This window comes from Aphelocoma coerulescens, chromosome 28, assembly GCF_041296385.1.
Source record: "Aphelocoma coerulescens isolate FSJ_1873_10779 chromosome 28, UR_Acoe_1.0, whole genome shotgun sequence".
Taxonomy (NCBI): domain Eukaryota; kingdom Metazoa; phylum Chordata; class Aves; order Passeriformes; family Corvidae; genus Aphelocoma; species Aphelocoma coerulescens.
Genome location: NC_091041.1, coordinates 2,752,574 through 2,778,330, shown reverse-complemented (window position 1 = coordinate 2,778,330; position 25,757 = coordinate 2,752,574). Strand labels below are relative to the sequence as shown.

At 59.4% G+C, this 25,757-nt stretch overlaps 3 protein-coding genes across 5 annotated transcripts; 1 reads left to right on the top strand and 2 right to left on the bottom strand.

Annotated features, from left to right (window-relative positions):
- Positions 1-58: 58 nt before the first annotated feature.
- On the bottom strand, positions 59-5,523 carry AMH (anti-Mullerian hormone). 2 transcript variants are annotated; one of them, XM_068997255.1, is made up of 5 exons: positions 4,845-5,523; positions 3,652-3,824; positions 2,863-2,983; positions 2,514-2,718; positions 59-2,357 (listed from the first exon to the last, which is right to left on the bottom strand). In XM_068997255.1, the coding sequence occupies exons 1-5, from the start codon at positions 5,407-5,409 to the stop codon at positions 1,442-1,444; spliced, it is 1,980 nt and encodes a 659-aa protein (XP_068853356.1). In that variant the 5' UTR covers positions 5,410-5,523; the 3' UTR covers positions 59-1,441. The 2 variants fall into 2 exon arrangements, with proteins under 2 accessions (XP_068853356.1, XP_068853357.1); XM_068997256.1 differs by having other exon boundaries at positions 2,514-2,715; positions 4,845-5,522.
- Positions 5,524-7,477: 1,954 nt separating this feature from the next.
- On the bottom strand, positions 7,478-16,929 carry SF3A2 (splicing factor 3a subunit 2). Of its 2 annotated transcripts, none has more exons than XM_068997025.1 (9): positions 16,843-16,929; positions 14,471-14,641; positions 13,459-13,530; positions 13,136-13,182; positions 12,242-12,351; positions 10,933-10,982; positions 10,184-10,324; positions 9,076-9,144; positions 7,478-7,969 (listed from the first exon to the last, which is right to left on the bottom strand). In XM_068997025.1, exons 2-9 carry the CDS (start codon positions 14,594-14,596, stop codon positions 7,637-7,639), a joined length of 948 nt encoding a protein of 315 aa, XP_068853126.1. In that variant the 5' UTR covers positions 14,597-14,641; positions 16,843-16,929; the 3' UTR covers positions 7,478-7,636. The 2 variants fall into 2 exon arrangements, with proteins under 2 accessions (XP_068853126.1, XP_068853127.1); XM_068997026.1 differs by lacking the exon at positions 16,843-16,929 and adding an exon at positions 16,334-16,389.
- On the top strand, positions 16,925-24,670 carry PLEKHJ1 (pleckstrin homology domain containing J1). The gene is made up of 6 exons (XM_068997027.1): positions 16,925-17,073; positions 18,773-18,840; positions 19,823-19,889; positions 21,590-21,680; positions 21,864-21,927; positions 22,372-24,670. The coding sequence occupies exons 1-6, from the start codon at positions 16,959-16,961 to the stop codon at positions 22,435-22,437; spliced, it is 471 nt and encodes a 156-aa protein (XP_068853128.1). The 5' UTR covers positions 16,925-16,958; the 3' UTR covers positions 22,438-24,670.
- Positions 24,671-25,757: the final 1,087 nt, after the last annotated feature.

Sequence of the window (25,757 nt, the reverse complement as noted above, 5' to 3'; positions counted from 1 at the left end):
ATCTCCACTCGTGGTTCCGGGGATCCCAGTGAACAGAGTTGTGTTCAGACTGTGCAGCTCTTGGGTTAATGGTTTTATTGAAAGCAAATCAAGAGAGAAGAATATTCTGGGTTACGGAACTAGGCTGCAGCCATCCTCAGAGGGACAGCAGGGACAGACCCCCGACCTCACTGAGCCCAGTGGGGTGGCACAGAACGTGCTGGTGACAGGGCAGGGCTGGAGCCCTTCACCCGGGGATCCCTGCGGGCTTCGCCTTCTCCAAGTCACTTTTAGGAAGGAAACACAAGAGCAGTATCACACAGCCAGAGACGTTCACAGCCCCGACTCATGGCAGGTTTCAGTATTTGCTAAATCAACAGTGGTTAAAATAAACTATTTTCGTTTTTAATAAGGTATTCAACTGGATGTTTAAAAAAAAAAAAAAAGGAGAAAAAAGGAAAAACGAGAAAAGCCCTTGTCCCTGGTTATGTGTTTTGTCCCTGGTGTCATGTGTGCGTTTTCCATGTCCCCCGAACCCAAGGGGCTCAGGGCTAATCCTGAGGGCTGTGAGATGAGACTGGTGAGTACCAACCTCCGGCCGTGCCTCCCCGTGGGGACAGTGCAAAACCCAAGGAGATGTAGCCAGGACAAGCCCAGGAGCTGCTTCCCGAGGGTTCGGATCCCGGGCTGAGGGCTGGGCTCAGCTGGAAGATGATCCGGGGCAGGCGGGCCCGTGCTGACGCCGGCGGGGACGCGGAGCAGGTGCTCTGGCAGCCGTGTGCTCCCGCTCCCATTAATGGTGCGAGCAGCCCAGGAGCTGTAACGGGATCGCTCCCTCCTCCCTCCCCTCGCCCCGGCAGCGGGGTCAGCGCGGGGTGACGCAGATGTGACCTGGCCGGGAGCCCCAGGCCACGGCCAGCGGCTCCTCACGGCCCCGGCTCACACAGAGACGTGAGCCCAGGGCAAGGTTGGTCTCGGCGAGAGGATTTGGCCTCTGGCTCTGCTGTCACAGGTGGAGCCGTGTGGCCAGAGGGGTCCCGTGACGGGCCGTGGGCTGGGAAACAGCCAGAGGATGCTGCAAGGCTTGGAGGAAGCAGCACCTGCCCTTCCCAGCCACTACAGAAGCAGAGAGGGAGGGATAAATAGGAACAGTCCTGCCTGGATCTGCCAAGCTTTGCCCTCCCCCCACGGCCCCACCGTGCCCGTGTCCAGCCCAAAACGCCCCGCAGAGCCAGAGCCCGCAGCCGCCTCGGGCACCCTCAGCAGCGGGGACATCCCCAGTGGAACGCGGAGCAGCCCCCAGGGACAGGCAGGGATGAACCCAGAACCAGAGCGATGCTAACGAGCCAAAGCGTGGGGAAAGGACACGCTCCCGTCTCGGCCAGAAGCACCAGATCCCGAGCCGGGAGGGCAAACCGGGAGAGGGGCCGGGGTGGGGCGGGCGGGGAGGCCGGCGGGAGCCTCACCGGCAGCCGCACTCCTCTGCCACCATGTTGGGGAACTTGCGGATCTCCAGCCCGTCCGAGGAGAGGCTGATGATGAGCTGGTCCGAGTAGCGCACGGGCACGCAGCAGGGAGCCCTGCGCAGCGGCGAGCCCCGCTCCTGCATGCCCAGCAGCAGCACCGTGTGCGAGAAGTAGCTGGGGACGCGCGTGGACAGCGGCAGCCGGCAGGGCCCCTCGCAGTTGTTGGCCGCGTACACGGTGGGCATGACGATGAAGTGGCGGTCGCGCAGGTCGATGGTGAGCTCCTGCAGCCGGCAGTACGCCTGGTGCCGCGCGCTGCGGTTCTGCCGCTGCACCTTCCTGCGCTCCTGCCAGCGCGCCCGCACCGACTGCAGCGCCTTCAGCAGCAGCAGCGTGCGCAGCTTCCGAGAGCCCGGCCCCCGCTCGGCCGCCTCGGCCTGCCCCGGCTCTGCTGGGTAGTAGCAGAAGGTCAGGAGGTGCTGGAAAAGCGCCGCGTTGGCTTGGAAAGCCGGGACGTCCCTGAGTTCCTGGATGACCACCTGCAGTTTGCCTATCAGCAGCTGCAGCACGGTGCCCTCCGGCTGCCAGTCCCCCAGGTGCTGCTCCAGCACGGTCCCGCTATCCTGGGGGAACAGCAGCACCGAGGGCTCCTCAGACTGCACCAGCCGCTCCAGCGCCGCCTCCTCCGACAGGTTGAGCAGCTGGTGAGGGAGGGTCTCCATCGCCTGGAAGTCCAGCCAGTGGTGGGCGCTGGGCTGGGGGGGCGGCTCGCTGGAGGAGCTCAGGAGCTGCCGGATGAACCGGGTCAGGATTGCCAGGAACTGGGCGCTGCCACCGGGCGCTGGAGACGAAGTGTTGGCTTGACTCGGGACAGTGGGAGTCGGCAGCTCCTCGGTCCCGGCCTGGAGTGGGCTGCAAGGAGAACGCACAGAGAGTCACCCCGTGTGCCCCGGGGGTCCCACCAGGCCGTGCCCCACAGCCACCCATGGTCCCACAGCTGGGGCTGCCCCTGTCCCACCTCATCTCCCACCCCTGTGTTTTCCCGTGCCTGCAGCGACGGCCACGGACCTGAGCTGCGGGTACGGAGCCGTGTCCAGCACCCCCTCAGCAGAGAGGTAGGAGGGTGGGGCCAAAGCCTCCTCTTCCTCCTCTTCCTCCTCCTGCCGCCGTGACTTGGCCAGCAGCAGCAGCACCGGGGTCATCCGGGTGAAACATTTGTCATCGGAGCCGAACAGGAGCTGCTGCACCTCCGTGCGGGGCAGGGGGGCACCTGCTGGGGCGACGAGAGGTGAGGACGTTGGTCTGGAGTCTCCTGCACGTCCCCAGCGCCCCTCGTGGGCCTGAGAGGACCCCAAATGCCCAAGTAAGGACACGAGGGCAGAGATGCCGCTGTGCCCAGGGTGCCCCCCGTCCCTACCTCCCGCGCCGCCGTGGATGGCCAGCGAAGCCGAGAAGCGGAGCCGCTCCGCGCTGCGGGTGACCGAGGCTGCGGCGGCTGCCAGGGCCAGGTACTGCGTGTCCCTGGAGAGACAGAGCCTCTGCACCGAGGCAGAAGGCACAGAAGCCCCGAGGCCGTGGGTGACACATCACGGGGGACACACTAACGCGAGCCCCCGCTGTGGTCCCTGCGGGCTCCGGGTCACCCAGCCCGCGGTGGCCCAGGGAGCAGCGACGTGGAGGGTGGGGACCACTGGGAGCTTCGCCCCCAGCCCCAGAGCTGCTCCGGGGGCCGCGGGGTGCAGGGAACCCAGTGAACCCCCGGGAGCGCAGGGGGGGGATCAGGACCCCCAGACTGGGCTGGGTACCCCGGGCAGCCCCTTCGGCCCTGCGGGAGCTGGGGACAGGGTAAGAGCTCCATCTTCAGGCTCGGCGAGAGCGGGAGACGGGGCGGAGATGCCGGGAGGGGATGGCAAAGGGACTGGGAGGGGTTGGCGAAGGGGCTGGAGGGAGTGATAAAGGGACTGGGAGGGGACTGTGAATGGATTGGGAGGGGATAGCAAAGCGACCGGGGGGAACGATGAATGAACTGGGAGGGGATAGCAAAGGGACCGGGGGAACGATGAATGAACTGGGAGGGGACAGCAAAGGGACTGGGAAGGGTTGTTGAACGGACTGGGAGGGGATGACAAAGGCACTGGGCAGCAGAGCCCAGGGGAAACCCCTCCCACCCCCCTGCTCCCAGCCAGGGCCGGACCCCCGGACCCACCTGGTCCCTCGCCAGCCCCGGGCCGGTGACCAGCAGCTCGTGCGGGTGCCCGGAGCCCTCCCGGCGGCCCAGGTAGAAGAGCATCACGGCCGCCTGCAGCTCCCCCAGCGCCCGGCCCACCTCCGCCTGGAAAACCAGCTGGAACCGCAGCTTCGCCTGCGCTCCCCACTGCACTGGAACGGGGGAGACACGGCCGTGAATCCCCCCCGGCGCCGCGGGGCCCCGGGGGGGTGAGGAAGGGGCTTCAGAGCGAGCACTGCCCCCATGCAGGGACCAGAGCACCCGGGACAGGAGCCGACAGGGAGAAGGGACACAGCAAATCCCGTCCCCGGCTCCAGGGAGATGGAGAGCGGGACAAACCCTGCGCCCCGCGAGCAGGGAGCTGCCTGCCCCCAGAGCTGCCAAATTCCCATGGACAGATCCCATGGAAATCTGTTCTCCAGGGGGCTCGGGGACATTGTGGCCACTGCCCGAGGAAAGAGCCACTTCCCCCCTGCCCGGCACTGGTGAGTTCGGCTGAAAATCCAAATCCCAGGAGAAGAGGAAGATTTCAGGAAGAAAGAAACAATCATGACCCTCACCCCGGGATGGGACAGGGGAGTGTGTGTTGAGGTTTTCCCATAAGGCTGAAGCTACAGGAGCAGCCCAGGACCCCGGGCTGCCCCACAGCCCCCAGAGTGGGAGACCAGCAGGTGCCGGGCTCAGGGCACAGTGGGAGCAGCTGGGTCTGACCTTCCCCTCTCTTCCCAGAGCTGGGATGGGATCCAAACCCTCGGTGTTCAGGCAGAAAGTGAGAAACGCTCATGAGAGCGGAGCAGAAGCCACCAAGAACCATGGAATATCCCGAGCTGGAAGGGACCCTCAGGAATCACCAGTCCCACCCCTGGCCCTGCACTGACACCCCAACAATCCCACCCTCTGCATTCCCTGCTGGAATGTGGCACCTGGGAGCTGGTCCGAGGCGGGGACAGATGGCAGAGGCACACTGCCATCCTCACCGCTAAACCTCCTTAAAAACGTGCCCAGAAACATTTCACTCCATCATTCGCTGATTTTAGAGGGAACCCAGCCCCCCACATTTAAGTCTGTGTTTAAATCCCTGACTCAGGACCAGCAAACAGCAACCCCCACCCCGAGCTCTGCATCCTCCCCTCCCTGCTCCACCTCGGAGCCTGCAGGGCTCTCCCACCAACCTTCCTCCAGGTGCAGGACGAGGAATCTCTCCAGCCCCGGCTCCAGCACGTGCTCGTGGATCCTCTGCAGGGGATGGGGAGCAGCCCCCGCCTCCCCGGCCCGGCACAGCCCAAAGGTCCCCGGGAAGTTCCCGTCCCAGCTCCGGCGGCGCCTCAGCAGTTTGATGAAGCCGCTCTCGTAGTGGCTGAGCACACCCACCACCTCCAGGTGCCTCGGGGTGGCCCCGTCCTGCTCCATCCTCACCCTGCACACGGGCCCTTCCAGCCCCCCGATGGGCCAGGGCTGCGGGTTGGAGCGGGACCAGCCCGGGCCGCCCTCCTCAGCCATTCCCTGCAGGCATTTGGCTCCCGGCTCGGGCTTAGAGAAGAGGCGAGTGGCAGCAGCCCTCCTGGACCTGGGTGTCTCCTGTAAACTTCCATTTCCCACCTTTCTCCCCTCTGCTTCCAGCCCCGGCTCTTCCAGCAGGCTCAGCTCCGTCGGGGAATCCCGTTCCCCTTTCCTGGGCAGAGCTGCAGAGGGGAGCAGCAGCACCACGCACAGCAGGAGCCCCCTGAGAGCGCTCATGGTCACACCTCAGCTCTTCCCTGGAGCAGCTCCCGCATCCCAAGCCCTCGGCAGGAAGAGGGAGGACGGCGTCTCCCTTTTAACCGCGGCTGGCCTTGAGTGGCCGAGGCACAACAACCGCCCCTGAGCAGCCCCGGGGCTGTCGCGCTGCAGAGGCGCGAGGGAGGTGGCAAAGAAACTTTTTTTGTTCTATTTTTGGGTCTGCAGCTCATTTTGGAAACGTGCAAAAATCGAAGCTGTTGAGCTCGCTCGTAGGGATGCACGGCCTTGACTCTGGATGTTTTCTAAAGGAGGATGAGTGTCTGGAATGGGATCTTCATGGGGACTGGCACGTACAACCCCACCAGCACTGAAACACCGGGAGGGGAGAGCGAGCCAGAGCAGGAGGAGGGGGACAGGGGCAGATATTGGGCTGAAATAAGTGAATGTATGGAAAGCATTCCCTGTCCTGGCTGGAAAACCTTCCCCTCACACCCTGCAGCTCAGACAGGCTGCCCTGGAAAAGGGCTTCATCCTGGGAATGAGAATCATGGGGGGGGCAGCAGCAGCCTGAGGACTTTGAACACCCAGGACCTCCCTTAGAAAGTGTCACACACACCTGTTCTAAGGACTTTTCCCTCCATGAGGTGCCAGGACTCACTGGAACAGCTGGAATTGCCAGTGCCACCTTTCCATCCTGGAAACCTGCCTCCCCCACCCCCAAGGGATCACTTTTTTTTGGCATGGGGAGATGTCCCAACAAAAAAGTTCCAGACCCTTCTCTGGAAGGGAAGATCCTTCTCTTCCCAAGTCTTTGCAGTCCGGAGCTCAGGATTGCCAGGAACAGACGGAGCACCCAAACTGGAGCAGGACATGGACACAGAGCGAGGGCTGGATGGTCCGAGGTCACTTCTACAGGAGCTGACAAAGGTCACGGAGCTGCTGCAGGGCTGGAGCCCCTCTGCTCTGGAGCCAGGCTGGGAGAGCTGGGGGTGCTCACCTGGAGAGGAGAAGGCTCCAGGGAGAGCTCCGAGCCCCTTGCAGGGCCTAAAGGGGCTCCAGGAGAGCTGCAGAGGGACTGGGGACAAGGCATGGAGGGACAGGACCCAGGGAATGGCTTCCCAGTGCCAGAGGGCAGGGCTGGATGGGAGATCGGGAAGGAATTGTTCCCTGGCAGGGTGGGCAGGCCCTGGCACAGGGTGCCCAGAGCAGCTGGGGCTGCCCCTGGATCCCTGGCAGTGCCCAAGGCCAGGCTGGACATTGGGGCTTGGAGCAGCCTGGGACAGTGGGAGGTGTCCCCGCCCATGGCAGGGGTGGCACTGATATTCTGTAAAGTCTGTCCCAACCATACCAGTCTGGGATTCTGGGATTCTGTGACTGACTGGGACCCTCTCAGCCCAGCAGCAGAGATGAAGGCTTTGATTCCCCCATCAAGGGGGTGCAGCTGCAGGGTTCCTGTGGCCCCTCAACCAACCAGGACTGGTCAGGAACCCCAGGCCTGGCCATGCCCTCACGCACTGAGCCCCCCAGGATCCCCCACTGACCCCCCAGTTCAGGGACAGGAAGCTGGGAAAGACCAGAGAAATGGCAGAACTGCTGCTGCTTTCTTTTATGGGAACCAAGTGATGGTTGGAAGGAAATATTCAGGATAAATAAACCCACAGAGAACTAAAAACTTGCCCAAACAGAGCTGGCAGTGGGAGGAGGACACGCAATAAAATCACGTGACAGCAGGTGCTACACCATGGTACAGACACTTAATGAATTACAATAATAAACTAAGATTTAGTATCACTAACAGGAGCCTTTCCATGTCCCTGCTCAGTGAATGAACAGAGATGAAGGGGTTTGGTTGAATCAAAAGTGATTACTGGGGGGTAATTAATGGGGGGTAATTAACGGGACACTCCTCAGGCAGCCTGAGGGGGATACCGCAGGCCAAGACAGCTGATGGGAGATATCCAGTCAGGATGGGGGGTGCCTTGAGATTCCCAATCCTTCTCTTTGGAGAATTTCCAAAACATAACCAGCCTGGGAATGTCTCCTGTTTCTAAGGGGTAAGGAAAGAGAACCCACGGCAGCACAGGAAACCAGAGGGAAACGAAAATCGAAAACCTTTTAATGAACCTACAGAATTCAGTCCCATTTCCAGACATACAAAAAGGAACTGTTCCCTGAATCGGGGTGGGGGGGGGGGAGCTGCAGTTAAAAAGACACAAATCCCATGGGATGGAGCCCAGGAGGGGCTTCAGTTGGAGGGAGGGGGAGGGGGGATGGTGCCCGGCCCCTCTGTGGGGAGCGGCGGCCGCATCATGGGGGGCAGGGGAGCAGGGGGGGGCACCCCTGGCGCTGGGGGCAGCTGGGGGGGCACTGGTGGGGGTGGCACTGGCCCGGAGGGGGGCATGGGGGGCAGGGCCATGCCCCCAGGGGGAGGGGGGGGCATGGAGTCGGGCAGGGGGGGCCGCGGGGGCAGCCCGTTCATCAGGGGAGGGGGCGGCGGCCGCTTGACGGTCGGGGGCCCCGGGGGGAGGTTTGGGGGGGCCGGGGGCTTCTCCATCTTGAAGTGGAATTGAAGGAAGAACTGGGAATGGGAGGAAAGCAGAGAAAAGGGAACAATTAATCAGAGATTCACAGACTCCTGGAGTATCCTGAGCTGGAATGAACCCTCAGGGATCATCAGTGCAGCCCCTGGCCCTGCACAGACACCCCAACAACCCCACCCTGGGCATCCCTGAGAGCGCTGTCCAAACGCTCCTGCAGCTCTGGCAGCCTCGGGGCCGGGACCATTCCCTGGGGAGCCTGGGCAGTGCCCAGCAGCCTGGTGACAGCTCTGCCAGCACACAGGAGCTGCTCTCTGTCTCAGGGCACAGCTCAGGCCCCTCCTGTTCCCCTCAGATGTCCCTGCCCTGGCAGCATCCATGACTGGTACCAGTCTTGCCCAGATTTTAACTCCTCTGGGCTCTGAGGTTCCTGTCAGGGGGTGGGAACCCCCCCAGGCACTGTCCCCTGCTCTCACAGGGCACAGGGGAGCACCCCCAGCTCCAGGCCGTGTGTGTGCAGGGAACATGGAGCCATGGGGAGGACGTGGTGCTGCACATTTATCATGGAATCATTAGGGTGGGAAAAGCCAAACCTAGCCCTAACCCTAAGATCATCAAGTTTGACCACCAGCCCAGCAACATCACCATGTTCACCACTAAACTGTGTCCCCAAGTGCCACATCCACTTGTTTTTGAACACTTCCAGGGATGGGGACTCCACCACTGCCCTGGGCAGCCCCCTCCAACGCCTGACAACGCTTTCAGCGAAGGAATTTTCCCAATATCCAATCTAAACCTCCCCTGGCACACCTTGAGGCCATTTCCTCTGGTCCTTTGTCCTTTTATCCGGGAGCAGAGCTTGACCTCCACCTGGCTGCACCCTCCTGTCAGGGAGTTGTAAGAGCAAGAAGGTCCCCTCTGAGCCTCCTTCTCACTGGATATTTATGCCCCATCCTGCTGCTGCTGCCAGAAATTTAATCCTCTCAAAGATCCCACACAGGAGGCTGTCAGGAGCTCTCACTGCACAGGTGCATTGAGGGAACGGAGATTTGAACATTAGAGGCAGCAGGACAGAACAGATGTCACTGTCTCAAGTCACTCTGCTCTCCTTAAGCCTTAAGGACAGACATTACAAAACCTCAGTTACCTGTTTGGTTTCTCTGTTCCAGTGAGTCCAAAACTTTCCCTCTGCCTTATCAATTTCTCTGCTTGGCACCTGCACCAAAAGAGAACACAGAGCTATTCTTAGAGGATCAGATTAGCTCAAAGGCCCTTTTTAGCCCCAGAGCCTGTGAGATAAGCACAGTTATTCCAGGCCTTGCAGCGCTGTTATTAGACAGAGGTGGGGGCAGGAAAGAATTAAGTTACTTCCCTATCGGTCAAGGACAAGCAGCAAAAATCCCTCCCTGAACATCTGCACAGAGGCTGAGGAGCGAAGCCCAGGAGGCTCCTGTCTATGCCAGACACTGGGAATTCACAGCTCCCCAGAGCTCAGCACAGTCTGGTTTTCATGCCAGAAAACTCCACCAAACCTCAGTGGGGTTTAATGACTTCCAGCCATGTCTTCCTGACCCCCCCCTTCCCACTCCATTAACCCCTGAGGGTTAGAACAGACATCAGAAGGTTCACTGGGAATTAATCTCACAATATCCTGAGCTGGAAGAGACCCTCAGGGATCATCTGTGCAGCCCCTGGCCCTGCACAGACACCCCAACAACCCCACCCTGGGCATCCCTGAGAGCGCTGTCCAAACGCTCCTGCAGCTCTGGCAGCCTCGGGGCCGGGACCATTCCCTGGGGAGCCTGGGCAGTGCCCAGCAGCCTCGGGGGGAAGAACCTTGCCCTGAGCTCCATGCCCAGCCCTGACCCAGCTCCAGCCGTTCCCTGGGCTCCTGTCCCTGTCCCAGAGCAGAGCTCAGCCCCTGCCCCTCCGCCTCCCCTCGGGAGGAGCTGCAGCCCCCAGGAGCCTCCCCTCAGTCTCCTCTGCTCCAGCTGAACGAGCCAAGTGCCCTCAGCCGCTCCTCAGACCCTTCCCCTCGAGGCCCTTCCCCACCTTCCTTGCCCTCCTTCGGACACTCACTAATGGCTCAGGATCGTTCTTACATCGCAGGGACCGCACACAGCATTGATGGTGAGGCTGCCCCAGTGCGGAGCAGAGCAGGACAATCCCTTCCCTTGACCTGGAAAAGGCAGGAAGGGAACTCTCCCAGGTTTCCTCTCCCAGGTTTGCCCTCCCAGGTGCTCCCCAGGTCTCACCTTGAAGGCGATGGTCTCGTAGGGCTCTGCTGCCATCAGCAGGTACTGCCAGCGCCGGTCCGGGGGCTCGATGCGCTGCTCGTAGGCCGACATGAAGCGGTGCCGGGGCATGATGCTCTCAGCTATCTCGGGGTAATCGATCTGGGGGGGACAGGGCAGCATTAACAACCCCCCCTCTGCACTCCCACCTCTGCTCCAAACACATTCCCCTGTGTGGAGCATACCCAGAGCAGTTCCCAGCACAAAGGAAACAAACACTGGAGGAAAGGGCTGAGAATCCCACAATGGTTTGGGTTGGGAGGAACCTTAAAGATCCCAAACTGGAAGAGGTGAAGTTCAGGGGAGATATTGGGAAGGAATTGCTCCCTGCAGGTTCCACAGGGTGCCCAGAGCAGCTGTTGGCTGCTCCATCCCTGGAAGTGTCCAAGGTCAGGTTAGAGCAACCTGGTCTCAGGAAAGGTGTCCCTACCCATCAAAGGGGGTTGGAAATAGATAATTTCTAAGGTCCCTTCCAGCCCAAACTATCCTATGATTCTGGGATCATCTCATTCCACCTCACACTACATCCTCTCCCACTACACAGCCTGACAACCGAGCTCAGGGATTTGCTAAACACCATCAGCTGAAAAAACTAGGAAGGTATGGCCTCTGTATTAGTGTTGATTTCATGGATCCTGCAAAGAACTGCTCATTTAGCAGCAGTTTTACCTGGATAACCCCCACAAGCAGAGTTTTAACCCTGCCCTCACCTGGAAGAGAAGGCTCTGCTGGCCTGTTTCTGGGTCTCTCTGTTTGGTCACTGTAATAAAAAAAAAAAAAGAAAGTTGAGAACATCCACCAGAAGGGTGAGAGCAGCATTAATCTGCCCTGGGAAACACAGCAAGTTTCCAACAATTAAATATTACAAGATTTTTCTCCCATTTAGCAAACAAAATGTCACACTGTCTTTAACCAAAGCTACTTTCGTGAGGGTGAGCAGGCCCTGGCACAGGGTGCCCAGAGCAGCTGGGGCTGCCCCTGGATCCCTGGCAGTGTCCAAGGCCAGGCTGGACATTGGGGCTTGGAGCAGCCTGGGACAGTGGGAGGTGTCCCTGCCCATGGCAGGGGTGGAATGGGATGGGATTTAAGGTCCCTTCCAACCCAAACCACGTTGGGATTGTGTCACTGCTGTGGGCACTTTTGGGCCCCTCACACCAAGAAAGAAAATCGAGGGGCTGGAGCATGCCCAGGGATGGGAACAGAGCTGGGAAGGGGCTGGAGCCCCAGGAGAGGCTGAGGGAGCTGGGAAAGGGGCTCAGCCTGGAGCAAAGGAGGCTCAGGGGGGACCTTGTGGCTCTGCACAAGTCCCTGACAGGAGGGGGCAGCTGGGGGGGTCGGGCTCTGCTCCCAGGGAACAGGGACAGGAGGAGAGGGAACGGCCTCAGGCTGGGCCAGGGGAGGCTCAGGTTGGATATTGGGAAAATTCCTTCACTGAAAGGGTTGTAAAGCATTGGAAGGGGCTGTCCAGGAATCACCATCCCTGGAAGTGTTCAAAACACACGTGGATGTGGCAACTGGGGACACGGTTTAGTGGTGGCCTTGGCAGTGCTAAGTTTACTGTTGGACTCGATCATTTGAAAGGTATTTTCCAACCTAAATTATTCCATGATTCTCCTCTACTGAAGTTTAGCTGCTGTGGGGAAAAGCACTGGCGAGATTAAAAAGCCAAATTTTGTCCTGAAGGCCAAAATGATGGGATTTCAGAAAAAAAAGCATGAGTTCTGCAGGGAGTGAGTGGTTTACAGCATTAATGAAAGGTGCTGCAGCACAAGAGAAGGAGGAGAGATGAAATCTGCCATCATCTTCCTGGCAGCCTGAGACACACCCATCTATTATTAAAGTGGTTCTCGACTGTCAGCAGTAAAGAGATGTTCCATGAGCAATTCAAACAATAAAAGGACTCCAGGAGAGAGCCCATATCTTATTCATGGGCAGAGCTGCTAAAGAGACTAATGAATAATTCACATCCCAGCTGGGCACTGCCCATCAGTGGCCAGGGGCTGGCCACTCCTGACTCACCTTTGTAGCCTGGGCGCCCAATTTTCACAAATTTCTTCACTTCCACTTTGACCTTCTCTGGGGCAGGCTGGGCAGGGGCCTCCTTGGCTTCCTTGGCAGCTCGTCGGGCCCTGGGGATTCATTTCAGAATTGAAGGGTTACCTGCCCTTGTTTCTGAAGGATACCCAGGAGCAGTTTGAATCCCTCAGCACAGAGTTTCACAGAAATCATGCCAGGAAATCCCATTTCCCTTCCCCAGTTGTATCCATCCTCCCCCTGGCTAAAGGCTGTCACTCAATCATCTGATCCACCCCCACCATGACCTAGAGGCCAGACTCCACAAATGGATTTGTGAAGAGTTTAATTCTTGAAATCAAAATGAAAATTAAAAAAAAACCAAACAATCCCAAACCCACAGATAAAGCAAAGCAAACTGGATTCCTCAAAATAAAACTTACAAACTTCTCCCAACCTGTATTGACAAATCCAGATCACAGAATCCTGGAATATCCTGAGTTAGAAGGACCCACGGGGATCATCAAATCCAACTCCATCCAACTCCTGGCCCTGACAGCCCAACAATCCCACCCTGTGCATCACTGAGAGCCCAAACACTCCTGGAGCTCTGGCAGGCAGAGTTCCTTCTAACTAGATTCAGATAATTTGCTTTTAAAATTCTTTCTCCCTTGTCCTTCAGAAATTCCACAGCTGGATTTGAACTTTAGCTTAAAATGGAGATTTTCAGCACCATTTTTGGAGCAGATCCAGGCTGTGCCTCCTGAGGCTGCTCACGAGGAACCACAGTAAAAGAACACTCGAGCACAGTGCAATGGAGTTAAAGGGTTACAGATTCCCACCACCATCATATTAAAGTGCTTCAGTAATGGAGAATAGTTAGGATAGAGGATGGCTTACAAATTGGTCTGATGCTTCTTCCCCTGGGTATGTGCTAAGTAACTCCCCTGAAATAAAAACCAAAGTAGAAGAAAGTTAAGTGAAGCCAGGACTGAAAGATTCCTGTCACAGGGAGATTGTATCACACCCTGACAAGGGTGTTTTAATCCTCAGCACAGAGGAATCTCACTCCAAAAGTGCAGATTGCTCTCAGCTGCTGAGCTGTCACACACTATTGGGTTTAACCACCCCTCATGTCCCAGCAGTCACTGCTCAGGTTCTGAAGCTACTGTTATTCCCAAATTCCTGCTGCTGGGATCAGGACAGGCAGGCGTTCCTCTCACCTCATTGTTGTGGAGCGTCAGGCAAAGCTTGCACTCGTAGGAGCCCAGATGATTTTTCATAAAATAGGGGTCCTGGGGAAAGAAGGATTGACAAGTTATGAGCAAAATCCATCAGCAAAGCAAATACTGGGGAGTTCTCCTGCACTGGAGGAAGGTTCTTCCCCCCGAGGCTGCTGGGCACTGCCCAGGCTCCCCAGGGAATGGTCCCGGCCCCGAGGCTGCCAGAGCTGCAGGAGCGTTTGGACAGCGCTCTCAGGGATGCCCAGGGTGGGCTTGTTGGGGTGTCTGTGCAGGGCCAGGGGCTGCACTGGTGATCCCTGAGGGTCCCTTCCAGCTCAGGATATCCTTGGATCCTGTAGCTGAGTTCAGAATTTAAATTAACAGCACAAGAGAGCTTTAGGAGGAGGAAACAGACAGAACCAAGAGCAGCTGTGTGCATTAGTGGCAGAACTCCCGACTGCAGCAGGAAACAGCACAACACAAACCAGCTCTGAGCAGACTGGAAATAGATGGATACACAAGAGCTGGCACCTCCCTGTCACTGTGTCCCAAATATCCCTTATTCAACCCCCACGTGCCCAGAAACAAAAGTATTCAAACCCAATCCACACCTCAGCCTGGAGATGAGAGGGCTCTGGCGTGACCCCAGAGCCTAAAGGGGCTCCAAGGCAGCTGGAGAGGGACTTGGGACAAGGGATGGAGGGACAGGACACAGGGAATGGCTTCAAATAGACCAAGAGTAGGTTTACACGGGATTTTGGGAAGGAATTGTTCCCTGTGGGGGTGGGCAGGCCCTGGCATGGACTTCCCAGAGCAGCTGGGGCTGCCCCTGGATCCCTGGCAGTGCCCAAGGCCAGGCTGGACACTGGGGCTTGGAGCACCCTGGGATAGCAGAAGGTGTCCCTGGATAAGCTTTAATACTCTTTTCAACCCAAACCATTCCACGATGCCATGAATTTGCCTCTCCACTCCTTCCCCCTGGGCTGTGGGAGGCCCCCGTGCCTGTGCCCACCTTGTTGATGTCGATGGTCTCCAGGGCCAGCTGCCGCAGCCGCTCCCGCCGGTCCCGGTTGCTCTCGGAGGCCGAGGCGACGCCCCCGCTGCCCGTTTTACCCCCCGGGCGGTGCTGGAAATCCATGGTGGGGACTTCTGGGCTTCAGCTCCTCCTGGAGAAAGGGAGAGTCTGGGAAAAGGAGGAAAAGAAGTGTGAGCGGTAACTGAAGCAGAGGACTGTTCAGCCCCGTCAGACGGCCCAGCCATGCCCTGGGCACATGCCACGGGATGCAATCCCACATGGTACCACCAATTTGGGAAATCGGAGTAAAAGGATCCAGAAAATCCCCCTGGAACCTCCCCTTCTCCTCAGTCACTCCCAAGCCCAGCTGGGTCCTAGCAAGGCCAAGCAGCCCCACCAGAGCAGCCCCACTCCCAAAAGCAGCCCTTCCCCCTCACCTGAGGCACCAACAGCCCCAGGAGCTCCCCCCTCTCCACCACCCAGGTCTGGTGCTCCCCCAACACTCCCCAAAGCCCCAGGACCACCCCCCGCCAGCCCCAAATCCCTGGGAGGATCAGAGCCCCCCCAAGCCCCCCAGCAAGGTCAGGGGTTCTAAGCAGTGTCCCCAAGCCCCAGGTGAGGTCCCGGAGTCCCCCCTGCCCTCGGCAAGGTCAGAGCCCCCCCCAGACCTCCCCACACGAAGCCCCAACACTGGAAAGACCTTTGAGGAGCCCTGAGTCCTTCCCCACAGAGCGCCCAGTTCTCCCAGAGCCTCTCCCCCAGACCCCCTCCAGCCACATTCCCCAGTAACTCCAGTTCCAATTCTCCAGTCAAGGCCCACTGGGTGCTCCCCCTCCAGGGCTCCTCCCCGATCCTCCCAGTACTCCCAGTCCTGACCTGGCCCTACCCCCAGTTGCAATTCTCCAGTTCCCCCAGCCCCACCACCCCAAGCTGCCCAGTTCTCACAGTCCTTCCTCACCCAGTACCCCCAGTCCTGTCCTGATCCTACCCCCAGTTTTCCAGCCCAGATTCTCCAGTACCCCCAGAGCTCCCAGTGCCTCTTGCCCAGTCCCTCTCCTCTAACTCCAGTCCTGATTCTCCTGTCAGGGCCCCCCAGATAACCCCAGTCCTGCTTCTCCTGATCCTCCCAGTTCTCCCAGTCCTACCCCCATTTCCCTGTCCTGATTCTCCAGTACCCCCAGTCCCCCCACCCAGGTCATGCAGTTCTCCCAGTCCCCCTCCAGCAACCCCAGTCCTGATTCTGCAGTCAGGAGGCCCCAGGTACCCCGGCCCTTCCCTCCCAATCCTCCCAGTACCCCCAGTCCTGCCCTGGTCCTACCCCCAGTTTCCCAGCCCGGATTCTCCCCCAGAGTGCCCAGTTCTCCCAGAGTCTCTCCCGGTTCCTCTCCAGTAACTCCAGACCTGATTCTCCACTCGGGACCACCCCAGGTACCCTCGATCCTGTTCCCCCTCCTGTCCCTCCTGACCTTCCCAGTCCTGCCATGGGCCTACTCCCAGTTTCTCACTTGTGATTCTCCAGTTCCCTCAGACCCACCACCCCAGGACGCCCAGTACTCCCAGTCCGACTTTACCCAGTACTCCCAGTCCCTCCTTACCCAGTACTCCCCGTTTTCCAGCCTGGATTCTCCACTTCCCCCAGCCCCACCACCCCAGCTGGCCCAGCTTTCCCGGTCCCCCTTTACCCAGTACTCCCAGTTTGATTCTCCACTTCCCCCAGCCCCACCACCCAGGCGGCCCAGTTGCCCCAGTCCCTTTTTACCCAGCACTCCCAGTTTGATTCTCCACTTCCCCCAGCCCCACCACCCAGGCGGCCCAGTTGCCCCAGTCCCTTTTTACCCAGCACTCCCAGTCCCTCCTTACGCACTACTCCCAGTTTTCCAGCTCGGATTCTCCAGCTGCACCACCCCAGGTGTCCCAGGGCCTCCTGCCTCGGTTCCCCCAGCCCTGCCCTGTTCCCCGTTTCCCCTCAGAGCCCCCTCCGAGCCCCCTCAGCCCCTCAGAGCCCCCTCAGAGCCCCCTCAGCCCCCTCCGAGCCCCCTCAGCCCCCTCAGAGCCCCCTCAGAGCTCCCTCAGAGCCCCCTCAGAGCCCCCTCCGAGCCCCCTCAGCCCCTCAGAGCCCCCTCCAAGCCCCCTCAGCCCCTCAGAGCCCCCTCCGAGCCCCCTCAGCCCCTCACAGCCCCCTCAGCCCCTCACAGCCCCCTCAGCCCCTCAGAGCCCACTCCGAGCCCCCTCAGCCCCTCACAGCCCCCTCAGCCCCTCACAGCCCCCCCTCAGAGCCCCCTCAGCCCCTCCGAGCCCCCTCCGAGCCCCCTCAGCCCCCCCTCCGAGCCCCCTCAGCCCCTCCGAGCCCCGCTCCCCCCGCTCCGTACCTGCGCGCGGCCCCGCTCCCGCCCCGGCGCATGCGCGCTCCCGCCGCCCCCCGCGAGCGCATCCGGGGCCGCGCGGGCGCTTCCGGGCGGCGGCGGCGGCGGGGCCGGGCGGGGCCATGGGCCGGGGCGGGCCCGCCATGCGCTACAACGAGCGGGAGCTGCTGTCCCTGGCCCGCCAGCCCGCCGAGAAAGCGGCCGAGATCCGCATGAGGGTCCCCAAGAAGGGCAGCGGTGAGGGGGGAGTCCGGGGAGGGGCGGGAGCGCCCGCGCCTGAGGGGCGCCGAGTGGACAATGAGGGCTGGGGTTGTTGGGCTAGGAGCAGGGCAGGACTGGGGGTGCTGGGAGGGTCGGAGGGGGGTAAGAGCTGGGGTATGTGAGGGGCCCCGAGTGGGGAATCAGGGCTGGGGTTAGTGGGGAGGGACTGGGAGAGCTGGGGGTACTGGAGAGTCCGGGCTGGGAAGCTGGGGGTAGGATCAGGACAGGACTGGGAGCACTGGGTGAGCTGGGACTGCGGGTACTGGGCAGCCTGGCGAGGTGGGGCTGGGGGAACTGGAGAATCACAGCTGGGAAACCGGGAAGGACGGGGGGTACTGGGTGAGCAGGGACTGGGAGAAGTGGGTGACTTGGAGCTGACTGAGGAGACTGGAGAAGCACAAGTGGGAAACTGCGGAGCAGGGCAGGACTGGGAGAACTGGAAGGGTCGGGGGGGCAGGACCAGGGGCACCTGGGAGGGCCCCAACTGGAGAATCAGGACTGGAATTATTGGGGGACAAGGCTGGAGAGGGACTGGAGGAGAGACACTGGGGGAAGTGGGCAGCTTGGGTGGGAGGATTGAGGGTACTGAGGAATCTGGGCTGGGAAACTGGAGGTAGGACCAGGGCAGGACTGGGAGGATCGTGAGGGGCAGATGGAGGGGGAGTGGGATCGAGGGTACCTGGGGCGGTCCTGAGTGGAGAATCAGGCCTGGAGTTACTGGAGAGGGACTGGGAAGAGACACTGGGAGAACTGGAGAATTATGAGTTGGAAACTGAGGGAAGGACTGGGAGCACTGGGTGGGGAGGGACTGGGAACATGGGATGCTCTGGAGGTCGGGACTGGGAATACTGGGAGACACAACTAGGAACAGACTGGGAGGGCTGGTCTATAGGACTGGGGAGCACTGGGTGGGGAGAGAGGTTAGGACTGGCTGTGTTGGGCAGGCAGGACTGGTGATGCTGGAGAATCACGACTGGGAAACTGGGTGTAGGACCAGTACAGGACTGGGAGCACTGGGCAGAGAGGGTGGGTAGGACTGGCTGTACTGCGTGGGAAGGACTGGGAGTGCTGAGAGGACTGGGGATAGGCAGATTGGGAGGGCTGGAGTGTGGGAATGGGGAGCACAAGTGGTGGGATCCAGTCTGGGCGTGGAGGGAGGTTCTGGGGCTGGGCTGGAGCTGGGGAGAGCTCATGAGAGACCAGGGGATCTGGGGCAGAAGCTCTTCCCTGAAACCTCCAGCAAATTCTGTTGCAAACCAGTGTTGGAGTGCTGCACTCATTCCCTTGTCCTGGGCCTTTCCTTCTCTGATGGCCTGGTGGACTTTGTTCCTGGGAGGTGACATCTGTGCTGACAGCTCCAGGCAGGGCTCCTGGGATCTGGAGCTTTTCCTGGAGTGCCTGAGGCCCTGCCAGTGCTGCTGCTGTGGGCTCTGACTGCCCAGGAGCTGCTGGAGAAGCTCAGGGGCTTTGTCACCCTGAGGTTGCTCAGAGGCTTTGTCACCCCGAGGCCACTCAGACACTTTGTCACCCCGAGGCAGCTGTTTGGGGGAGCAGTTTGGGGTGGGTGCAGGGGGTGCTTTGGTGGCATCAGTGCCGTGCTGGGCCCTGGCAGGGCTGGCAGGGGTTTCCCTCTGCTCCTGTGCCTGCCCTGCCCTGACCCCTCCTGTCCCTGCAGTGCTGAAGAAGCGCCTGGTGAAGCTCGTGGTGAACTTTCTCTTCTACTTCCGGACCGATGAGGCCGAGGTAGGGACTGGGCCTTGTGGGTGGGGCTTGTTCCCCTCCTTATTTCTTCTTTTTCTCTGCATGGATTGTGTGGGCTGGGAAAATAGTGCAGGGACAGAGCTGGAGCAGTGTCCACCTTTCCTCTTCCATCTGCTCAGCAGGGCTCCAGGAGAGCTGGAGAGGGGCTTGGGATGAGGGACAGAGGGATGGGACAAGAGGGAATGGCTTCCACTGCCAGAGGGCTGGGTTAGATGGGATATTGGGAAGAAACTCCTCCCTGTGAGGGTGGTGAGGGGCTGGAATGGATTTCCCAGAGCAGCTGGGGCTGCCCCTGGATCCCTGGCAGTGCCCAAGGCCAGGCTGGATGGGGCTTGGAGCAGCCTGGGACAGTGGAAGGTGTCCCTGCCCATGGCAGGGGTGGAACGAGGTGATCTTTAAGGTCCTTTCCAACCCAAAGAGTTCTATGAAATTCAAGGTAAATCAGGTTTTTGCTGCCTGATTTGCTTCTGGCATGTTGTGTCACCTGGACAAGGGTTTCCTGTGGTTGCTCTTGCTCATGGCCAGTGTCACCCACTGTTCCCACATCCTTGAGTAGTACCTGGTGGCTTTTTGTTCATCCTGAGCTGCTCCAGCTCCCTTCCCACTGTTTAACCTCTCCCAAGCCTCCAGGACAGCCCTTACACAGCTCACCGTGGGTCACTGTGTGTGTCACAGTAAATGTTTCATCCTTCTTTGATTTAGAAAGTAAAGGTTCTTCACTGCTGTCACAGAGTGGTGAAGGCCAGGCTGAATCTGAGCCAGCAGAGCTGATTAACACCTAATTAACAAATGCAAAGTGCTCCAAGGTGAGACTGGCACGAGGAGGTTGCAGTCAGACTGAATGATTTAAAAACAGCACCAGGTTGTGAAACTTGCTTAAAAGGCTCCAGGGAAGTGCTGTGGGTTCAACCCACGGTGCCCCCAACACCACAAGGGCTGAACCCTCTCTCCCTGTGTTTTCCAGCCCATTGGAGCTCTGCTGCTGGAGCGCTGCAAGATCACCAAAGAGGAGGAGAACGTCTTCTCCATCAGTGAGTGCTGCCTGTGCACCCCTTTGCCTTCCCCTCGTGGCACGTGGGAAAGGAAATGTTTCACTGCTCAGTTTGTGCTTCTCCCTGTTTCTCTGGTGACAGTGGGGTCAGCTCAGCCCTTCCCCTCCTCGGTGGGATTGCTGGCCCCAGCCCTTCTCCTCTCCCTCAGTGGGGTCAGGGCCCCTCAGGTGGGGGTTGGGCTCTGCTCCCAGGGAACAAGGGACAGAATAAGAGGAAATAACCTCAGGTTGTGCCCAGGGCAGGTTTAGGTTGGATACTGGGGAAAATTTACTCACCAAAAAGGTTTGGAAGCACTGGCACAGGCTGCCCAGGGCAGTGGTGGGGTCACCATCCCTGGGAGTGTTCAGAAAATGTGTGGGTGTGGCACTTGGGGACAGGGCTGAGTGGTGACCGTGGTGGTGCTGGGCTGATGGTTGGACTTGATGATCTTAAAGGCCTTTTCAGACTTTAACAATTCCTCAGCCTTTCCCCTCCTCAGCTGCCAGCTGTCCCTCACTGTGCCTGCGGCCCATCCCAAGGAGATTTCAGGGATATTCCATGGCACAGCCTGTGGGATTTGCACAGCTGCACGCGCAGAGCAGCACCAGCAGCAGCCAGACCTCGCTGGGTGCCTGTGGAATCCCTCAGGGAGGGTGGTTGTTGACAGATCTCTGCTGTGCTGCTGCATTTTATCCAAAAATCCCCTGGAGAGGCTCAGATAAAGCTGCTCCAGCCCCGTCCTCCCCTGTGTTTGTCCTTGTGGCGATACCGCGGCTCCAGCTGGGCCGGCTCCCCGGGGAGCAGCTCTTTCATCCCGCAGCTCTTCCCCGTGCCAGAGGTATGTGGCCACAATAACAGGATGTTTCTCCAAGGCCATCCCGGTATCTTTTGGCCTGGCTGCCAGGCACAGCTGTGGCTCTGCTCTGCGCTTCCAGAGGACCCTCAAACAGCCTGAACACACCGAGCCCGGAGCGCCACGCGCTGCATTTCGGGGCTTTAGGGATGTTGGGAGCTCTGTGGCTGAGGATTCCTGAGCAGGGTTAAACCCAGCAGTACCTGGTGCTGGGATGTGTCCACAGCACACCCCGAGGGGTTGGTGCAGCCTGACCCAGGTGTTTGGCAGCAGCAGCAGCCCGAGGGTCTGCACAGAGCAGAGCTGTGGGGACAGGAATTGGTGGCATGTCCTGGTGAAGAGCTGGAGTGGCACCAGGATCTGCTCTCCATGGTGGGAGTGCCATGTGAGTACCACATTCCCAAAAGCCTCCAGCAAAGGCAGCTCAGGGCCTGCTCCCAGTGCAGTTTAACTCCTCCTGGCTGCTCCCTGCAGATATCCCAATCCCTTCCTCAGGGCTGTTTCCCACTTTGATTTAAATCCCTGATGACTTTGCAAGGAGCCTTGGGGAGTCAGTCGTGGATCTGGCTGTGTTGGTCCAGTTCAGTTCACCCTCAGTTTGGGAAGTTGCTCTTCCCAAGGTCTCTGGCTGCTGTAAGCTGGGAAATGCCATGGGCAGCTGCTCCAGGGACCCAGAGCCACCCTGGGAACGGGAGAGGGGCTGGAGGCTGGGGTTACAGACTCATTCCCAGCTCATCTTAGTTAACAGAGCTGCTAATTGTGGCCTGGCAGAGTCTGGGGAGGGAGGCAAGGGAGCACCAACAGCTCTGCCAGGACCTGTCTGGAGCCTTTTCCTTGTCCCTGGCAGGTTTCATCGAGGAGCCAGAGAGGAAATACTGCTTCGAGTGTGCCACGGAGGAGCAGTGCCAGGAGTGGGTCGAGGCACTCAAGAGAGCCAGGTGGGATGAGCCCTCAGAGCCAGGGCAGAGCTGGGGGCTCTGGGCTTTTTTCTGGGATCAGCAACTGGGAAGGCAGCGCTTGTCTCCTCCCAGACCAGCTTCCCTCCAGCTCTAAATAGGATCTGAAACTTCCCCACGTCCTTCTCTGCTCAGCCCTCTCCATGCTCTGTTCCTGTCTTGCAGCTACGAGTTCCTGAGGAGGAGCCTCATTTTCTACCGGAACGAGATCCAGAAGATGACAGGGAAGGTGAGTGAGTCCCTGCAGGGCCTTTCTCAGGTGGTGTCTGATGGGTTTGGGGTCCTGCCCAGGCTGTGTGTGGGAAGGAGATCCCAGATCCCATAGGGAGCCGTGGTTTCCACAGCCAGGTCTGAGCACCTTCCCCTGGGTGCTCCCCCCCACGCTGGTGTGCACATTCCAGTGCTGGAGTGGCCCAAGTTTTGGAGCTGGACAGGTCCAGGGCTAGCCTGGCCTCCCAGGGGGTCTCTGGAACAGTTCCCACCAGCCCTGGGCAGATCCATGGGTGGAGATGCTGCTCATCCCCAGCCAGGTGCTGGAAGCATCCCTGCTCCAGGGAGGGGGGTGGCTGTGGCTCCCCTGGACCTCGGGTCGCTGCTGTGTCCTGTGTGTCCCAAGGGCTGCTGGGCTTTGTCTGCATCTCACTGGTGCCTCCCTGTGCTCCCTGCCCTGCAGGACCCCCTGGAGCAGTATGGAATCTCGGAGGAAGCTCGTTTCCAGCTGGGAGCACACAGGCAGTAACCCTCCCACCTGGCTGGAACTGGCTCCTGGCTCCACTCCAACGCCTGGGAAGGACAGCAGCTCCCCACACTGACCAAGTGACTCTTTTATTTATTACCCAAATCGGTTTGTATGATTATTTTTTAAGGGAATTCGTTGCACATTCCCAGTTCCCCGGCTGGGGACGCTGAGCTGCTCCGTGGATACTGCACTGGGAGCAGAGCCCCCCAGCCCTGGGGTGAGCTCCCAGCACCTGCTCCCCTCCAGGAGCTGCTGGGGACACCCCGAGCCAGCTCCAGCTCTTCTCCTGCTCCTCCCTGTCCCGAGGGGGCTGCTTGGCTTCCCTGGCTCAGGATCCTCCCAGGAGCCACGGGGCCCATCCCTGCTGTAAGAGGATGCTGTGACTGATGCATTTCTGGGCTCCAGGGTTAACCCCATCCTGCCTCTCCTGCTCGTGGGGAGCAGGGAGGAGTGGGAATTCCTCCAGCTCAGCCACAGCTCCAGCTGATGGAGAGGGGCACCTGCTCCCCTGTGCCAAGGCAGCAGCCCCCTGCAGCCACAGCCTTTTGGGCTCTTCTTTTCTGTCATTCCTGGAGCTGGATAAGCCCATCCAAAGGAACAAAGCTGCAGAACACAAGGGAACAAAGGCAGGGAGAGATCCCTGTGTGATCCTGCCTGCCTGCAGAGCTCTGCAGTGCTCCAGCTTCCCAGGGAGGAGAGCCAGATGGAGAGGCTGGCAAAGGCAGGAGCTGCTCCCTTTGGCTGGAGGCTGGAGCTGCAGGACATGCACCAGCTCGGCCGGGCATTAACCCTTCATTCCCTGAGCCACTGCTGCAGCTTTTCTCTCCTCTCTGAGTCCTTTTGTCCAAAGGGACAGACCAAAAAACTGTGCCAAGGTCACAGTGAGCTGCCAGGGAACCAGGGCTGCCTGCCCTGGAGCTCCTGCAAGGAAGAGATCAGGATTAGGGAACAACATCCCTGTAGGATCAGCCCTGGCTCTGGCTGCACCAAGGAAAACTGCCCAGAAATGAGGGCTGGAGGACACTCCCCACACCCAGGGCTGCAGCAGACCCAGATCCTGACTGCCAGAGCAGCTTCCCTGGAACCAGCCCAGGAAAACACTGAGGAAAGGCCCCGAGGAAGGTCTCAGGTGTCACTGTCAGGGGTTGCTGGCACCAGGACCGGGGCTGGGGCAGGACGGGAGCTTGGTCTGAGCTTTGGGAGCTGCAGCTCTGGGTGTTCCCCTCCAGCTGCCCAGCCTGGGATGGGGGTGGAGGAGCCTCTGAGCTGGGATTGAAGGGAATTTTTGGGTCTTTTCCTCCTTGACTGGGAATTAATGCCCAAACCAGAGCCTGCACTGCAGCTTTTGGTATCCTGGTGTTCCCTCTTACCTCATGCAGCTGAGTAGCAGGAGAGTGGCACCTGTCACTGATGCTTTAGTTACAATCTCAAAGCTGAGTTTTTTCCCTTTTCACTCCTCAGATACTCCCTGTCCCTTGAATCATTCCAGGTGCTTGCTCCAGAAATTACCAAAATCAGCCGAGGGCAGCAGGGAGGGAGCAGAGCCCGGGGGGGTTGCAGACAGATGGCAGCTCCAGGGGCAGCAGCAGCGAGGGATTAAAGGCAGGAACACACGAGAGCTGTGCTTTAGGGAATCAGTGTCCTTGGATGACTCCAAAGTGCATTTTAATCCTGCCCAGCCTGCACTTTTACCACCCAGAGCTGCGTTCTCAGCTGGGCCTGCCACCACTGTAGCAAATGTGTCACCTGTGCCTTGCAGGACTCAGTGGCCTCCTTGCTGAACACACCTTTCCCAGGTGGAGCTGCCACCCCCCAGTGTCACTGTGCAGAAAATGGATGTTTTATTTGCTGTTCCAGGGAACAGTTGGGTGAGCAAGAGCAAAGCCCAACACGGATTTAGATGTTCATCACCAATGACATTTCTTAACTGAATGTACAACAAAAGCTGTGAAGAGTTGCCAGGGCCAGGCCAGGCCCAGGGGCTCAGATCTGTTGTAGGGCAGGGCTGGGAGATGGGGTGGGATTCAGTGGGATTTAGGGAGGATGGTACTTTATAGAGACTTTGAAATCTGCATCAACTGCTGGTGATTTACAGACAATTGCTCGCTTTTCACACTCCGATGACTTTGCTTGTTGTGTTTCAGTGAGAGCTGGGTCCAGGCTCCCTGAGAGCCAACTGAAGCCATTTCTGTGTTGTACAGTGAACATTCCCAATAAATCTTGTTTTAATCTTTGTGGTGGTCAGAGCCATTCTACAGCACCAGCACCGTCCTGGGAGGGGTGGCTGGAGCCAGCTCAGGGGCCTGCCCAGGGGCACCAGGTGTGGTTCCTGCTCAGGAGCCAGCTGGGCATGGCTGAGGGGCTTTGGAGAGGCTTTTTCATACGGTCAGACAATAATTGGGGTTAGAAGGACCTTTAAAGGTGAATTCCAACTCATGGTTTTGGCACTGCAGCCAGGGGCAGTGCCTCTGGTGCCCACCCTGTGTAGGAGGAGGAGCTGGGTCAGGCTGTGGCTGTGGCCCAGCCCAGCCAGGGGCTGGGGGGGCTCTGGGTGAAGCTGGGGCTGTGTCTCGTTTTAAATCCTGCAGGGAAGGAGCTCAGGAAGTGTTTGTGGCCTCCAGCTCTGAGGTTTGAACACATCCCTGGCTGGCTGTGGGTTTGATGCACTGGTGACCCTGCTGGCCAAAGGGGAACAAAGCATGCGTGGGGTGGGAATTGTGGAAGCATTTAGGTTGGAAAAGACCTCTAAAAAATCATTAAGTGTACCCATGAGCCAGCACTGCCAAGGCTGTCCCATGTCCCCAAGTGCCACATCCACACTTTGAACGCTTCCAGGGGTGGTGACTCTGCCACTGCCCCAGACAGCCCCTTCCAGTGCTTTACAGCCTTTTCTGTGAGGAAATTTTCCCAATATCCAGCCCAAACCTCCCCTGGCCCAGCCTGAGGCCATTCCCTCTCCTCCTGTCCCTGTTTCCTGGGAGCAGAGCCCGACCCCCCCGGCTGCCTCCTCCTGTCAGGGACTTGTGCAGAGCCACAAGGTCCCCCCTGAGCCTCCTTTGCTCCAGGCTGAGCCCCTTTCCAGCTCCCTCAGCCTCTCCTGGTGCTCCAGACCCTTCCCAGCTCCATTCCCTTCTCTGGAGACGCTCCAGCCCCTCCCTGTTCCTTGCTGGGCCCAGAGCTGTCCCCAGGTCCTGCTGTCCCTCCCCAGTGCCCAGCACAGGATCCCCAAACCCTCAGAGCTGAAGGTGCCACCTGGTTCAGGGGTCCCTGTCCCTCTGTGCCCCCCCCCAAATCCCATTTCCCTCCTGATTCCAGCCCGT